At 37.2% G+C, this 17,522-nt stretch overlaps 1 protein-coding gene across 1 annotated transcript in view; it reads right to left on the bottom strand.

Annotated features, from left to right (window-relative positions):
* Positions 1-369: 369 nt before the first annotated feature.
* Positions 370-17,522, bottom strand: part of LOC108705276 (solute carrier organic anion transporter family member 4C1-like) — a 30,602-nt gene continuing 13,449 nt past the window's right edge. The window contains exons 5-13 of the mRNA XM_041580453.1: positions 16,501-16,622; positions 14,959-15,074; positions 12,011-12,155; positions 10,370-10,565; positions 7,455-7,608; positions 4,948-5,132; positions 4,677-4,741; positions 2,620-2,757; positions 370-2,053 (exon numbers count right to left, since the gene is read on the bottom strand). Of these exons, the coding sequence (XP_041436387.1) occupies positions 1,935-2,053; positions 2,620-2,757; positions 4,677-4,741; positions 4,948-5,132; positions 7,455-7,608; positions 10,370-10,565; positions 12,011-12,155; positions 14,959-15,074; positions 16,501-16,622 (1,240 nt within the window). The 3' untranslated portion in view covers positions 370-1,934. The remainder of the gene's footprint in view (positions 2,054-2,619; positions 2,758-4,676; positions 4,742-4,947; positions 5,133-7,454; positions 7,609-10,369; positions 10,566-12,010; positions 12,156-14,958; positions 15,075-16,500; positions 16,623-17,522) is intronic.

Here is a 17,522-nt window from a genome sequence, read left to right as displayed (position 1 = left end):
GCCAAGCAGTCTAAATTCAGTTTGTATTTATTTTTTTATTTGATTAATTTAAAGACCACTGGGATGCGATTTTAATATGCTTTGTGCCCCTCCATTACTTCAGTGAGTTTGTTTCTAAATTATGATTCTTTTAGGTCTTTACAAGCAAGGAAATGTGACTACTGAAAAGTCATTTTCAAATAAAATAATATATATAGTGGCAAATGGTATCAAATTAGAGATCCCAAAAATGATATTCATTTTATTTTAATGCCAGTAAGACTGAACATATTAATTATATGTGAAAAGCAGAAGAAAAACGAGCATAGTCATAGTATCATATTTTCTGTATGAGCAATAACTGAACTCTAATAAAACAATAAAACCATGTAAGAAGCAAAATGAAATACCACTTTATTATAAAATAATATTTAACATCGTAATATACAATATTTACATCGCTAGCAACAGCTTTACTTTTTTCTCCAGGGGTATTCATTTGGGTTGTGAATCAGATCAAGTTGCAAAATGCTGTAAGAAATATACACAATTATACACGGACATCAATATTCTGCTTTACAGTTGCTTTACTGGCAACTTTGAATTGCTTTTGGGTGACATGGTAAATATATCCATATTCAAAACAATAGTCTCAGCCTTTTTACAAAAGCTTTTCATACTTACAGTAATTATAAAAGAGAAAAATAAAGATTTGAGATTATGGATCGGCTTCCATTCCCCAAATGTTACAGAACATGTAAAACAGCAGCAACCAATAAACAATTAGTTTTGATCAGTGTACTGTAAGTCACAAAAATACAATAAATATCTGATTGGTTGTTATGGGTTGCAGTTACTTAAAATCAGCATTTTCCTGAACAGATAAAGACTACAAATTATTTGGATGGGCGAATTTGACCCGTTTCGTCAAAAATTCGCCACCGGCGAAATGTCGTTGACGCACATTAAAGTCTTAAAAATTTTTGATGCACACAATTTTTTTTTTTTAGCAATAACTACTTAATCAATAGACTCCATGGGATCTGCAAGTTTGAAACTACACTTTACGTAAATACGCAGTGTCTTTAAAATATGGTGTCCAAATTCTCACAGATAAATGACACATACACATTTTTACGGCTGATGATTCCTGCTCCATTTTGCATGTTAATAGTTTTTCTATTTCTAAATAGCTTTTCTATTTTCTTTTTCCAGCCAGCAGAATTATGGGGAACGAGAGCAATGATGAGCACAAATGAGCTTTTTTAAAAACGCCATGTCTGGCTTTGCCCAAAAAGATAATAAGCTGATTTTTCTGTTGGCTAAAGACCTCTAAAAGAATGGGCTGCGCCTCGGTGATGATTGTGAAGGATGACTAGAAGGTTTTAAACTATACACAAATAGAAGAGGCCAGTGAGAAATACGGTGGGGTCTGATGCCAATCTCACTAGACCATTCTAACAGACACGCCATAGATATATGAAAAGGAGCTGTGCAATTGTGAAATTCTCTCCACTGTCAAACCAGGTCACCATATTTACCCAAGTAATTTGGCCCTCTGTATCATTCAAGTTTGACCTGAATGTGAAAAGTTTAGCTTTAACTTAACATGTATGGGGCCTATATGATCATCTCCCCAATCGATACATGATCAGAGATCATTGAGATATCGATCAGGCTCAGTAGAAACTTTGGTTGGATAAGGACAATTTCAGCTCATGGATGTGGCCAGCAAAGGAAAACATCTGGAATATTTTGAGAGTAAAACTTAAAGAGAAACAAACCCTACCATCTTTAAAAAATAAAACACTATATTTAGCTGTTACAAAAATTCACAATTATGTAGTTCGTCCTTTATCTTGACCTTGTCTCTTTTCCCAGAACTCTGGCGTGTCCTAGTAACTACTTTTATACTTGGTATTTCCATAACTGCTTGACTTTTCTGGCTTTCAGGTTCAAAATTCACAATGGTTCTCAAGGGAGTCTTGCGACGTTTCTGTACTCTTTAATGGTGGTTTGTAAATGCAGAATGCCACAAAAAGAAATGCAATAGTCAACACTTTGCTAGCTGCACCTAGAATATGAGAAGGGACACAATCAATTTTGCTGCGCGAAGGCCAATATACCCATTCTTCTCCAACTTACTACTACAGCATGACTTATGAGACAACTCGGCCAAAGGATGCACTTACTGTCTCATGGTCTTCATATTCTACTACCTCATTGGTCTAATTGTCTAATGTTCCTTTTTATTTCATTACTTTGTCTAAGCTCAGAGAGTCAGAGAGAGAGAGAGAGAGAGAGAGAGAGAGAGAGAGAGAGAGAGAGAGAGAGAGAGAGAGAGAGAGAGAACGAACCCAGGGACACAAAGTACAAAGCATTGTGCAAAAAGACCTGCCATGGACTGGATGTAAATTTCCTGCTAAATTGGATTTAGTATTGATGGTATAGATGCATCCAGGATATGGGCAAACTAAAGCAGCTGTTTGTTCTACTGTTACATAGCACCAATAAAACTGCTCCAGTCGAGTTGTAATTTAGGGGCCTTACTTTTACCAATAGGTTGAAGAGAAAACGATTAATATTCACCTCCAAAGTGTAGATCCCAACAATGATTTGTAAACAATTTTTTTTACTTACTGATGGCTATTAAACTGAATGACATTTGTGAGTTATTGTAAGTCCAGCATGCACCTTCTGCTCCGCACTCATTTATATTCCATAATATACATGTACTGTCTATTACAACCCCAAACAAAATTGGCCCAGGAATAGAACCTAAAAAATACAAATGTTGACAGACGTGAGAGGGAGAGTGAAAAATATTTTTGTTCTCATTGTTGACGCTCAAGTGTTTTATAACAAATATTTATAATTATTTCATTTGTAACTTTGTTTCCTGTCAATAATAAACATTTTCTCATTTAAGGTTGTTTTTCAGTTTGATGTAGAGTTGTAATTGGTTTTCATTCTTTTTATTATTTGTGGTTTTTGAGTTATTTAGCTTTTTATTCAGCAGATTTCAGCAGTTTGCGATTTCAACAATCTGGTTGTTAGGGTCCAAATTACCCCAGCAACCGTGCATTGATTTGCATAAGAAACTGGAATAGGAGAAGGTCTGAAAAGAGGCAAAAGTAAAAAAAAAAAATAGCAATAGTAATACATTTGTAGCCTTACAGAGCATTTGATTTTTAGATGAGGTCATAATACCCCCACTTGAAAGCTGGAATAGTCAGCAGAAGGCTAGTAATTAAAAACTATAAAAATAGGGAAAAAATAAAGACCAATTGAAAAGTTGTGTAACACCCTCTTGGCCACCCCCTGGTGCCAAGAGGGTCTGAAAAGAGGCAAAAGTAAAAAAAAAATAGCAATAGTAATACATTTGTAGCCTTACAGAGCATTTGATTTTTAGATGAGGTCATAATACCCCCACTTGAAAGCTGGAATAGTCAGCAGAAGGCTAGTAATTAAAAACTATAAAAATAGGGAAAAAATAAAGACCAATTGAAAAGTTGTGTAACACCCTCTTGGCCACCCCCTGGTGCCAAGGTTGTACTCTGCTTTCAACTCAGTTCCTGAGCTCCCTTTGCAAGGTGAAAGGTACTGGAATTCTTCTCATGTCAGTGCCTCCACCTAATGGGATCTGGGAATGCACCTGCGGATGGCCCTATTAGGAAATATTCAACACACACACACTTTATTCTGTGTAACAAATAACTTTATAAAAGAGAAGTGCAGATTTAAAGGGGAAGTAAAATACAATCACATCACAATATGCATTTAACTAGCATGACCCACTACTCTGGGAATCCTGTGCCAGTCCCATCCTGGCCCTCCATGCCAGGCAAAGTCCCGCACTACTCATTGGCAGATCAAAGTCTCATTCCCTTATCCCAAATGAGCACACTTGGTCCCAGGCAGCGCTAGCAGCCCAAAATACCTTTACCTCAGGTTAGGTACTGGCTCCCTCGTGTCAGGCACAAACAGAGCCTGTGACACCATAGAACCTCCACTGGATCCTCACCCTTTCCTCTACTCTCCCCAGGCAGACTCACCCAAGGGCTCACACACAGAGCTGGCAGGCTCACACAGAGTGGAAACAGGCATCCACAGCGATGAGAAATCTTTATCCAACAATTGCAGCTTTGATGAATCCATTGCTGATCTAGAGCTCCCAGCACTGCCTATAGCACGAGCACACACAGTTCAGTTTGGAAATCCGGAGCTCCCAACCCTCCTGGTCTTGCTCCCAGGCATGGGGTCGCCTACCCCAGCCTGAGAGGCCTCCTGCCTCTACATAGTGGCAGCTGAAATCACTATCTCCTTAGTGAAGTACAATCAGCAGAAATCCTCCAGCAGTAATGGCTGTGAGAACATGGCAATCTCCTTTTATAGGGTGCAGCAGCGACACCTAGTGACACCTTTTGGAATCGGCCATGCTGCACCAACACAAGGGCTCTGCCCCTTAGGAAACCCTGTAGTTAGTCCCAAACAGGGTTTCTGCACCATGAGGCTCCAATCAGAGGGGAATTAAACCTACGGGTCCCTACAGTTGCTTGGAATTAGCCATTCTCTAACAAACTAAAAGTTAACTTAATGGTGAACCATCTTAGTTAATTTTTTTGTGTTCTAGAGGACATTAGAATGCTGTGTTAAAACTTTGAAGTAAACAGTTTTATTGCATAGTAAATAGTTACCTAATAGTCGAATAAATAACCACTGCACACCAAGGGCAAACGATCTTTGTTTGTCTGGCACACACCTATAAATAAAACAAGAAAAAAAATGTATTTGCTTGATGTTTATCATGATATAATATTTTTCCTATACTATGCATAACGCATACTACTACATTATGTTTATCACGATATAGTATTTTTATATAATGTATGCAATATACATTACATGAATCAATACAAACAACCCAAAAGTATAAAAAAAAAGAAAGAAGAAAAAAGTTTTTCCTACCTTAAAATTGCCATAGTTATTGGAGTTGCTGTAATAAAAGTGGTGACAATCACAAAAAAGAAAAACCCCATAAATAGTATCAGGTTGTCACAACTTGTTTTACATTTCCCTTGTTCCGCTTGTGATGTAACACTAATTTCTGATTCTCCTGTGTGGCTTCCAATGCATGAACAATTACTATATACCTGTGAAAAAAGAAAAATATTTCTAATATCTTACTGGATTACAGGAAAATGTGGCTCCTGCCCGAGCCTCTGATATTATGTAACATATAATTCCTGTGCTTGAATTTCCTCCTGGTTGGATCTACCTTTCAAGTAAGGCTTTCAGTAGAAAACAAACTGCAGCTCTCTCAAATGCAAAAATGTAAATCCATCATTTTTTCCTCATGCGTCCATATATAGGACCGACCAACATACAGTTTAAAGGGGTCACCTTTGAGATGACTTTTAGGGGCAAATTCACTAAGATGCGAAGTTGCGCCAGGCGCAACTTCGCCGCACTTCTCCAGGCGTAGTTTCGCCAGGGCTCCGCAAATTCACTAAAATCCGAAGTTGCGCACAGGGGTAGCGTAAGGTTGCGAAGTTGCGCTAGCGTTGATTCGCTATATAAAGCGAAGTTACGCTAGCGAAGGCTAATTTGCATACGGCGCGAAATTCAAATTTCAATGGAGGAACACGTATCTGCACTACAAATGCCTAGAAAACCTTCAAATCAGCAAATAAAAATTTTATTTTGCCCTACACATGTGCCCACTGTCTAGGTAAGTTGCCATGAGTCAGGAAATGTAGGGGGGAGGAAGGGGAGCCCCAAAAAATTTTCGATCTTTTTCAGCCTATCAGACATCATGTAGAAAACACGCCAGCGTTTTTTTGGGACTTAGAAAAAAAATTGACTTTTTTTTAAACAATCCCTATCTACTCTATTGCGCTTCGCCAGGTCTGAGGTGGCGAAGGAAGTCTAGCGTAAAAGGTAGCGTTCAGTACACTGCGCAAGTTAGTGAATTTGCGTAGTTTCGTCGCTAGCGAAAATTCGCCTGGCGTAAGGTTGCGAAGTAACACTAGTGAAACTACGCCAGCGTTCGTTAGTGAATTTGCGCAGTAGCGAAAATGCCAAACGCTAGCGAATTAACGCTAGCGTTCGGCTCTTCGCGGCTTAGTGAATTTGCCCCTTAGTGTGATGTAGAGAGGGATATTTTGAACTAATTTGCAATTGGTTTTCATTTTTTATAATTTAAGGTTTTTGAGTTACTTAGCTTTTTATTCAGCAGATCTTCAATTAGCATTTTAAGCAATCTGGTTGCTAGGGTCCAAATTACCCTAGCAACCATGCATTGATTTGAATTTAAAGAGACTGGAATATGAATAGGAGAGGACTCAATAGAAAGATCAGTAATAAAAAGTAGCATTACATTGTGATGCCCCTTTTGAAAGCTGCTTAGAATCAGAAGAAAAAGACAAATAACTATAAAATAAACAAATAAAACTAACTGAAAAGTTGCTTAGAATTGATCATTCTCTGACATACTAAGGGGCAGATTTATCTAAGGTCTTAGTAAAAATTAGAATTAACAAAAATTAGAATTTCGAGCTAATTTTTGTGTACTTTGAATGTGGAATAGTCCAAATTCGATTTGAATTTGAAAAAAATACAAAACTTTGAATTTCGAAATTTATCAACTTTGATCATTTGCTAGGGATGCACCGAATCCAGTATTCGGTTCGGGATTCGGCCAGGATACGCCCTTTTTCAGCAGGATTCAGATTCGCCCGAATCCTTCTGCCCGGCTGAACCAAATCCTAATTTGCATATGCAAATAAGGGTCGGGGAGGGAGATTGTGGGACTTTTTGTCAGAAAACAAGGAAGTAAAAAATACTTTCCACTTCCCACCCCTAATTTGCATATGCAAATTAGGGTTCGGATTCAGTGAGGTATTCGGCCAAATCTTTCGAGAAGGATTCGGGGGTTCGCCGAATCCAAAATAGTGGATTCGGTGCATCCCTACCATTCACCATCTAAAACCTGAAGAATTGCTATTTTAGCCTATGGGGGACCTCCTATTTAGAGTCACTTGGTGGACTTTGAAAAATCAAAGTGTTTTTTTGGAAAAACTTTGATTCGTACAATGCAAATGCGATATTACTTTGATTCGTATGATTCAAATTCAGACGGATTCGAACGAATACAGACTATTTATCTGTGAAAAAAGCTTTGATTTTCTTAAATAAATTTTGGTTGGTCTTTTTTCAAATTCAAAATTCGAACCTTGATAAATCTGCCCCTAAAAGTGAACCACCCCTTTAAATAAATTATATAATCTGTGTCTCTTTATATTAAAATAGTTAACCACCTGAATAAAAATGCCCCAGGTATCAGAATTGTTATAGAATATACTTGTTGGAAGGTTCCACTCGACATGTAGGGGGCACGTGATTACTGGTGGTGGCCCTGGCTACATTAATAGGTTTAGGTGAGGAGGTTTGTTTTTATTGTATTTAAATATTACCTTTCTGGTATCATTATATTCCATAGACATACACCCAGCATAGCAGCTAGAGAAATACTGCACTCCATCTGATCCACAAACTGGGTCATAGAAAAAGCGAGCACAACTGCAGTTGCTGTTACAAGGGGCATTTAATTCACCAATCTTTCCAGTCCTACAAGCAACAGAAAAGGGAGAACAATATGACAGAATATATACCTGTTATCTAAAGGCTCTTAGAAAAATTTAACTATGAAATGGTATAGTTTTAGGCCTAAAAAAATATATATATATGAAATTATTGTTATTATTTGTTACAGAAAATAAAGCATTTTTAAAACACTGTGTATTAAAAAAATACAATTAATAAATAAACCAAAGTCATACATGGAAAAAATGCCGTAAGAATAAAACAATTTATTTTGCAATTTAATAGTCTTTGTTAGATAGTTAGTAGTGATGTGCTGGTCAGGGTTTTCCTGACCCACACCAGACCCTAACCCGACCTTCTCCAGCCTGTGCCCACCCTCATCCGGGGACCTTTTATGGGCCCGGGCCGACCCACCCCGCCGATGACGTCACAATGACGTCACAAAAGGGACAGGGTGAGCAGACGCGAGACTATAAAACCGGAAGTCGGAAGCCGACATTTGAAGTTGGCCCCCGCCAGGAGCAGTGCGAGGTCGACCCGAACCCACCCGACCCGCGGGTATCGCGTCGGCCCGCACATCACTAATAGTTAGTATACAGGTATGGAATCTATTATCCTGAATGCTTGAAGCCTTGGGTTTCACAGATAAGGGATCTTTCTGAAATTTGAATCACCATGTTAAGTATGCTATAAATCATTTAAACATTAAATAACCCCCGGTGGGATTATTTTGCCAACAATATGGATTCATGCAGTTTAGCTGGGATCAAGATCTAGGTACTGTTTTATTACTACAGAGAAAAATCATTTAAAAAAAATCTGAATTATTTGGTTAACCTACAGTATATTACACTGAGCCTTTCATAACTGATACATACTTGTTTGTGATGTAACCATTGCATATATTTTCTAAAGACATGTTTATATTACTTAGTAAACTCCGTGACTTTTTGAGTTGGCACTTGATTTGCACTAGATATGTGGGAAAAAACAGGGTCGACCGGCACTCAAACGGATCCACAGGACCAGAATAATTCAGTTAAAAAATAATTTTATTTATACATATATAGGCTCATGACTAAGTGCCCTGGATGGATGCGAAACTCGTAGGGTGGATGGAGATTTACATTTTTAACTTTGTATAAATAAAATTATTTTTTAACTGAATTATTCTGGTCCTGTGGATCCGTTTGAATGCCGGTGGGCCCTGTTTTTTCTACATATCTTTTGCCGTACCACTTTCACTATTCGGTGAGTCATTTACATTTTATTCTGGAGCACCTTGTCCTCTTCTAACTTGATTTGCACTGTTTATGCAACTTGTTAAAAATGAATAAAAATTATTATGATAAAAAATAATAATTTGCTTAAAATTGACTCTTCTTTAAATAGGAGCTGGCCTTTAATGCTGTAATTCAGGTACCAAACCTGTATTGCAAGTTTTCATTGTACTTAGTGTATTTAGACATTCTTAAAGGTATCCTTGAACTTTTCTTTTTGAATTTTTTTTGGCCGTTTTCGGTCAAAGTAAAATCTTTCGACCATCGATCAAACGATTTTCAAAAAAAATCTTTCGACCTTTTAAACTTCTAGTTCTAGGAGGTCCCCATAGGCTAACATAGCAATTCGGCAGGTTTAAGGTGGCGAAGTCGAAGTTTTTTAAAGCGACAGTACTTCGATTTTCGAATGGTCGAAGTATTTTCTATTTGAATCGAAGTCGAATTTGGCCTATTCGATGGTCGAAGTACCCAAAAAATACTTTGATATTCGAAGTTTTTTCATTCGAAAATTCACTTCGACCCTTAGTAAATGTGCCCCGATAGGCTGGTTCTGCTTCCAATAAGGATTAATTATATTTTAGTTTGGATCAAGTACAAGCTACTGTTTTATTATTACAGAGAAATAGGAAATAATTTTGAAAAATCTGGATTAATTTATTATAATGGAGTCTATGGGAAGACGGCCTTTCTGTGATTCGAAACTTTCTGGATAACGGTTTCCAAACAACAGATCACATACCTGTACGTTATTTACTAGTGCCGGCAAGCTATTAAATATTGCTACATGGAAAGCTCAACAAATCACCCCTTTAGCTACAGTCACTTATAAACCTGCTTTTAATAAATGACTGCATTTTTTTTTTAAATATAAAAAGTCTGTGTGATTAAAATGGTTGTCAGATCATGGACTCATACCTCCCAACATTTGAAAACAAAAAGATCTGCCGCACACAGCGAGGCAAACATTTTTGACCACACCCATTTTATGGCCACACTCCCTATAACCATGTCCATTTTACAAAATTTGTCAGGTTATGAACGTTGAAACACATATCTGGCAGTTTTAAGGCTATGTTTTATGTGTTAAAACAGTTTGGCTGATGAAGGTGAAATTACCCTCTGGTCTTTTTAATAAAAAGTCGGGACTGTGGGCTGAGCTGTCAAAATCGGGACTGTCCCACAGAAAAAGGGAGGTATGCATGGTTTGAAAACTGTACACATACAAAATATACAGATACAGCATACTGCATAACTAATTAGTAAGAATTCCAGGCATATACTGTAAACTAATTACTAAACAGCCATGCAGTTTTTAAATGTTAAGAGTGCCCGGTTTGATTAGTAGATTAATACATGGTTCTTTAACATAACCAGACATTCCATGTAACAAGACACTTTGTTGGGTTGCACAGAAAATAAATAACCATAAATAACCATGCATTTTTTCATTAAAGAAGTGGTCACCCACATATATTTACTCCTGTATAGCAGTATTAGTCTCTTACCCATTATATTGCACAGATACACCTGCGAATGGATCATTACTACATCTTGCAAAAATAAAAACGGTTGTCAGTGCCACTGAGATGAAGGATATTATAATTGAGAACCTAATCATATTTTTGCATTCAAATTTAAATTTGGAGACAATTAAGCCTCCTAACATTTGTCCAATTGCCGCTCCTGGTATTAAGACACCACCTGGAAATAAAGAAACAAATCTGATTTGATTAAACTCTGAAAATTCTTTTTACCACTATTTTTATAACATGTTAACATGACATATTAACTAGGGATGCACTGAATGCAGGATTCAGTTCAGCATTTAGCAAGGATTCAACCTTTTTCAGCAGAATTTGGATTCAGCCGAATCCTTCTGCCCAGCCGAATCCGAATCCTAATTTGCATATGCAAATAAGAGACAGGGAGGGAAATGCGCAACTTTTTTTCACAAAACACGGAAATAAAAAATATTTTCCCCTTCCCACTCCTAATTTGCATATTCAGTTCAGTATTCAGCCGAATCTTTGGCAAAGGATTCAGGGATTCGGCCGAATCCAAAATAGTAGATTCGGTTCATCCCTAATATTAACATGGGGCGGCACATTTATCAAGGGTTGAATTTCGAATTCATGGGAGTTTTTTTAAACAAACTCGAATGAATTCAAATTTGACTTGCGGACATTTATTTAAAAAATCGAATTCGTAAAAGTCGGACCCCTCCCATTGACTTAAACAGCGATTCGGCAGGTTTAAGGTGGCGAATAGACAAATTTGAATTCTTAAAGGGCCAGAGTATGTTAAATCTCGAAAATCTAATTTGAATTTTTTGAAAACCTCGAATCGAATTTGGATAATTTGACAGTTTTGGCCATAAAAAATTCCAAAAATTCTCAATTTTCAATCGACCCTCAATAAATCTGCCTCTTAATATGTCAACTGGCAAGTTTTTAAAGCAGGGATTTTCATTCTACCGTTCTCTAACAAATTATGCACAACCAATCTGGATCTTCAAGGGAGGTTAGTTCAACTATAGCTAGAGGCCATGAGGGATTGAGGATCCCTGTTTTAACAAGACTTGCATTTATACCATATAAAACAGGCTGAATAAATATTCACTATTCTTGAGCCTAGATTGGTACATAACTGGTCCCTGAATGGGTCTACCCAACCAAAAGGCAGGTTTAGAAATACCAGATGGTGACCATATCAGATGATGCGGCCCTCACAGGCTGCACAGGCCCTATTATGACCATCAAGGTTTAGTCCCACCATGTAGCCAGCCAAGGAAGCTCATCTGCTCATTTGGTGCCCTTGCCAAACAAGCTAAACTACTTGTGCATGAACCTTACGCACATCTGAACAATGTTGTTATTTATTAGTCTATTTGTTTTTAGATATTTAATTTGGAGTCAATGCTTACACTAGTCTTACATATTTTCTATTTTACATTAACATCATTTTTAGTGCTTTTATGTGTGTGATGAACTATAAAACAATCCAGCTGAAGACAGATGTGGAAAGCCAATCAATAACACCCTACCTGATTGGCCCTTTAAATACCTGTTCTCTATTTCTAAAGAAAATGTCTTCCATATAAATAATACACACATCAAAGTATCAACTAAAGACAATTTTTTACTTACCTCCTAAAATAGCTGCAAAACTAGAAGTCAATGAAAACTGGTTTTCAATGAATTTAGGAAGGAATGCTGCAAAGCCGGTTGTGATAAATGCATCAAAGCAACTTGCAAATGTTAAGGTGATAAGAACTGGATTTTTCACCAGGAGCTAGTAAGGATAAAGGTATTAATTAGTATCTTTATTTGAATATAATTATACTAATTAGATGCATATAAAGAACAGAATCTTCAGACACAATAAGACCTGTCCTGTAGAGTTTACAGCTGGCAGATTAAGTGAGGCACATTGGCCAATCCCAACCATACTAACGAACTATATAATACCTACAGGAAGCAAATTTAACAGAACATCCTGTATAGTGAGTATTTCTGTGCAAACTGTAAATTTCATCCTACCATGCCCCTTATTAGTAGATGGATATGTAAATGGAGAAAGAGAGAGGAGCCACCGCTTATCCTGGTTTCATCTGAGAAATGTTGGTCATCATCAAAAAGAACAGACCAAAGCTATCTGCCCATACTTCTGTATAAAAGGAAATCACACAAAGTTCAGCCACCCTTCACTGTAAGACCCTGGAAGCAAAATCTGGTTTGTGGTCTATAAACAAGTCACGATGCCTTATGTACAAATTATTGTAGTTGTTCTTCTTTGTGAGCAATTAACCAGCCAAAGAGAGACTACCAGAACATCAATGAACTCCCCATTCTCACTCACAGCCACCACATGCCTAAAGCTTCAACACCACCAGGGAAAAGGTGACTGCAGTATTGGATGGTACTGAACAACTTAAGGGCTATACACTATTGGGCAGATTTATTAAGGTTCAAATGGTAAATACGAATTTACAAAAAAAAATTTTGTCAAAACTCACAATTTAGAATTTAAAACCATCTACTCGAATTTGAATTAGAATGTGAGATTTATCACACATTGGAAAAAGTTCTAATTCGATACTTTGCCACCTAAAACCTGCCGAGTACATGTAGAAGTAAATGGCAGAGGCCCGTTGAACCATTTGAAGATGTTAATTGCCTTCCTGTCATTCGACTTTTTTTTCGGAGGAAAACTCAATTTGAATTTGATATGGATTTTCGGGTCGTTCCCATTTGATCAAAAGCTAGACGTTTGAGTTTTTTCTTAAAGGAGAACTAACCCTAAAAATTAATATGGCTAAAAATGCCATACTTTATATACTGAACTCATTGCACCAGCGTAAAGTTTCAGCTTGTCAATAGCAGCAATGATCCAGGACTTCAAACGTGTCACAGGGGGTCACCATTTTGGAAAGTGTCTGTGACACTCACATGCTCAGTGGGCTCTGAGCAGCTGTTGAGAAGCTTATATTAGGACTCGTCGCAAATTATCAAGCAGAAAATGAGGTTGGCCTGTAATATAAGCTGATGCTACAAGGCTGATTATTAAATTCTGATTCTAATTGCACTGGTTTCTGTGCTGCCATGTAGTAATTATCTGTTTTAATTACTAATCAGTCGTATATTGTGACATTTCTATTCTAAGTGTACTGTATATTGTGAGTGAGTCCCTAAGCTCAGTAAGTGACAGCAGCACAGAGCATCAACAGAAAAGAAGACGGGGAGCTACTGAGGCAACATCAGAAGTACAGATCTTCCCTGCTAAAGGGCTGGCATTGCCTTGGGCTGGTACAGATGCCCAAAACTTAATGTACAATATTTCTAGTCTACATTGTTTAGTTAAGCTTTAGTTCTCCTTTAAATAACCTCCCATTTGAGTTGTGAGTACATTCAGATTTATTAGAGTTAAAAAAATTTACATAACTTTTAAATTAGACCTTTGATAAATAACCCCCTATGTGTAGATTCATTTTTTCGTGGGACTGGGCTGGATTACTGGCTTTTTGTGTTTCAGTGTTGTTGAGTCTAAGATCCCTGGAGCATAAAGGAATTTAAAGCTCAATTACATAATGACAAAACACCTTTAAGCTTTTAATGGTGCATTCTGTAAGATCTTTGCACAAACATACCGAAATTGCCCAACGAGCCCACTACCTCATTGTTATACCCATGAATTCTGCTTAGCATGGTTTATGCTCTGTAGCAAAATACTCCTCTATGCAACCTGATGAAAAGTACTAAGATGCAGCATGAGGTCATACAAATACATCTATGAGGCATACAGTCAGTTGCAGGAGGGGAGCATAAAATAAACAAATTGAACAACCCCACCCCTAGTTCTACATCCCTTGCTTAGTACAGGTATGGGGCCTGGATTTTCTGCATAAGGGGTCTTTCTATAATATGGATCTGCTAAAATTAATTTAAACGTTCATTAAACGCAATGGGATTGTTTTGCCTCCAATCAGGATTCATTATATCTTAGTTGTGATCAAGTGCAAACTACTATGTTATTATTACAGAGAAAAAGGAAACCATGTTTTTTTTAAAAAACATTAATTATTTGATTAAAGTGGAGTCTATGGGTAGGGATGTCGCGGACTGTTCGCCGGTGAACTTGTTCGCGCGAACATCGGCTGTTCGCGTCCGCCGCAAGTTCGCGAACGTCGCGCGACGTTCGCCAATAGGCGTTCGCGTCAAAATCGTTCGACCATTCGACCATTCGATCGCTAAAATCGAAGGATTTTCGTTCGAATCGAACGATCGAAGCCATTGGATTGAATGAAATCATTCGATTGAATGGTTTCGATCGTTCGATTCGAACGAAAATCGTTCGATCGAACGATTAAAATCCTTCGATCGTTCGAATCGAACGATTTTCGGATGTTCGAAGTTCGCGAACTGTTCGCGAACTGTTCGCATTTTTTGCCGGTGTTCGCGAACGGCGTTCGCGAACACATTATCGGCGGTTCGCTACATCCCTATCTATGGGAGATAGGCTTCTGATCTTTCTGAATAATGGGTTTCCAAATAACAGATCCCACACCTGTATACTAAATAATTTGTTGCAGGCTTACCAGAAGTGCCAAAGGGAAGTCTTTACAACTTTTACCAAGATTCTTGCTTTCCACAATACTTTCACTTCCATTGTTATGAGCTTGGGAAATTCTTTCAGACTGTATTCTTTCTGTACCTACATAGTATAGAAATAATAACTGGAGCACTAATAATTTGACCTGAGGCTGCTGAAATACTGTTTAGTTATTAAATATGAAAAGTAGTGATGGGCGAATTCGCAGCGAATTTGCGCGATTGGCCACCAGCGAATAAATTCGCGAAACGCCCGCGAAAATTTGCGGCAAAAATTCGCCGGCGTAAAAAAAAAACGGACGCCGGCGTCAAAAACAGGCGCCGGCGTCAAAAACGAGACGCCGGCGCCGTTTCACGAATTTTTCGCTGTTTCGCGAAATTTGCGAATTCGCCCATCACTAATCAAAAGTTAGAAAATGTAATAAAAGTAGCAAAGAGAAAAACAATTTGCACAAACGAATAAAACCTTCCTTAGACTGTTATTACATTGCAAATTTTAATTGTGCATTGCGCACTTTTAAGAAGTGCTTGAAGGTGTCATCATCTTTTGGAGCAAACGTAATATCTTTTTGAGTAAGACGTTTTATTACATACACTGTGCACTGGCACAAACAATAAAATTTGCAATCTTTCTTCCATTGTCTGTAGTGGTCGCTAAATAGTTTCTGGGTTCACATAAGCTATATTAAAATCGTGCAAAGATTTGATATAGGCATACATTTTAGCATTGCAAATAGTTTTTTTCATTACCAACTTTTATTACATTCCCCCATTAGACTTTTTATGCCCCAAAATCTGCAAGGTAGAGATGTCGCTGCAGAAACTAACAGAAATGTCTATGAGCACGGGACATTAGAAGTGACTTTATGCAAAAACAGAACGGCATTTGATTACCTTGTTAAAAAGAATACAATGATATCTTATATCTCTGGTTTTTTTTCGTTAGGAAAACACAGACGATTTCCTAGACTGGAGCAGTTCAGTCAATATACTAACAACAATGAACAACTGTCCTTCCTGAAACTATTTATGGCAAGAAAAGAAAAGCTGTAGAATTAAGCCAATACATAGATGGTGGCATTTGATATTGCTATATAGAACTATAATATACAATTAAAGGAGAAGGAAAGGCTTGTGCCAAATGTTAGGCACCCCCAAATGTTGCAAGCCTTTCCTTCTCCTTTAATGGAAAAAGATTGAGGGCAACAGTATGAATGAAATTCCCTTCAGCTGAGCAAAATAAACTGCTTTCTAAAATATCACATGCAGGAGTGTCTGAAAATGAATTCAAGGAGACCTGCACACACAATAGGATTTGTTTTGAAACATACTATGCAATTGTGGCAATTTGGTGGCCAGCAACAGTGACACTGGAATTGTAGGAAAACACTACATAGCTAAAAAAAAACAAAGTGAATGATATTTGCCAGAATCACATATTTACAATATACTTATATGACTGTTAGTCATGTTTTATTAACATTTTTAAGTACGTTATTGTACAGTCCAAAAATATATCAAATACTTACCAGGCAAATGTTTTGGGAAACAAGAGAAAGGTGCAATCAGCATCCAAGTCACTAGGCCACAAACTAAAAATCCAATCCACCAGGCTCCAAGCCAACGCGGGTCAGTTGGAGTAAGATTTACACTGAAAATAAAACAAATTTAATTGAGTACATTTGACATATTTGATTAATTAAAAAAAAAAATTCCAACCCCTTATTTCAAGAGTGACCCCTTATTTTCTGGATTTGAAATTTAATGCATTAATAAATATTCATTATATGCACAGTCCCTAAAAATGGATCATATATGTATATATAGCTTTAATTTTTGCATTCTGTTGGGAAAAGGAAAAATATATTTTCTCTAAGAATTTTAAACATTATAAGTGTATTTGCATCAAATTCTTAACGGGATAATGTCATGGAAAAACATGTTTTTTTCCAAAACACATCAGTTAATAGTACTGCTCCAGCAGAATTCTGCACTGAAATCCATTTCTCAAAAGAGCAAACAGATTTTTTTATATTCAATTTTGAAATCTGACATGGGGCTAGACATATTGTCACTTTCCCAGCTGCCTCAGTCACTGTTACAGACTTAAAAGACACATTCTACCCTAGTCACACTTGTTATTTGCAGAAAAGTAATTGAGTCCTTGCACTAATCTTCCAGTAATGGATGAAAGGGACACTGTTAAAGTTTGTGGCCAGGGAGATCAGTGCAGGAGAAAACATTACTTTTTTTTTTCCGTTTCAGAGCTATTTAACTTTTTATTAACTGCTGACATAATGAATTTTGACTGTTTTCACTATACAGTTCCATGAACTAACCAGCAGATGGTGCTGTTATTACAAATATCATTATTTTGTCATTTAATAAAAACTTAAATAAACTAAAAAATAAAATAAAAAGGAAACCGTAAACATTCTTAGAAAAGCACCCGGTACAATTTTAAAGGTCTACATATCCTTTAAGCTCTAAAGCAATTGTATTCTGGTCAGCTGGTTTGGAGGCCAGTGAGACAATATTATGAAATATGTTA

The sequence above is a fragment of the Xenopus laevis genome, chromosome 1S (assembly GCF_017654675.1).
Source record: "Xenopus laevis strain J_2021 chromosome 1S, Xenopus_laevis_v10.1, whole genome shotgun sequence".
NCBI classification, from domain to species: domain Eukaryota; kingdom Metazoa; phylum Chordata; class Amphibia; order Anura; family Pipidae; genus Xenopus; species Xenopus laevis.
The sequence above is the reverse complement of the archived record's forward strand: the minus strand, read 5'-3'. Positions and strand labels throughout refer to the sequence as shown.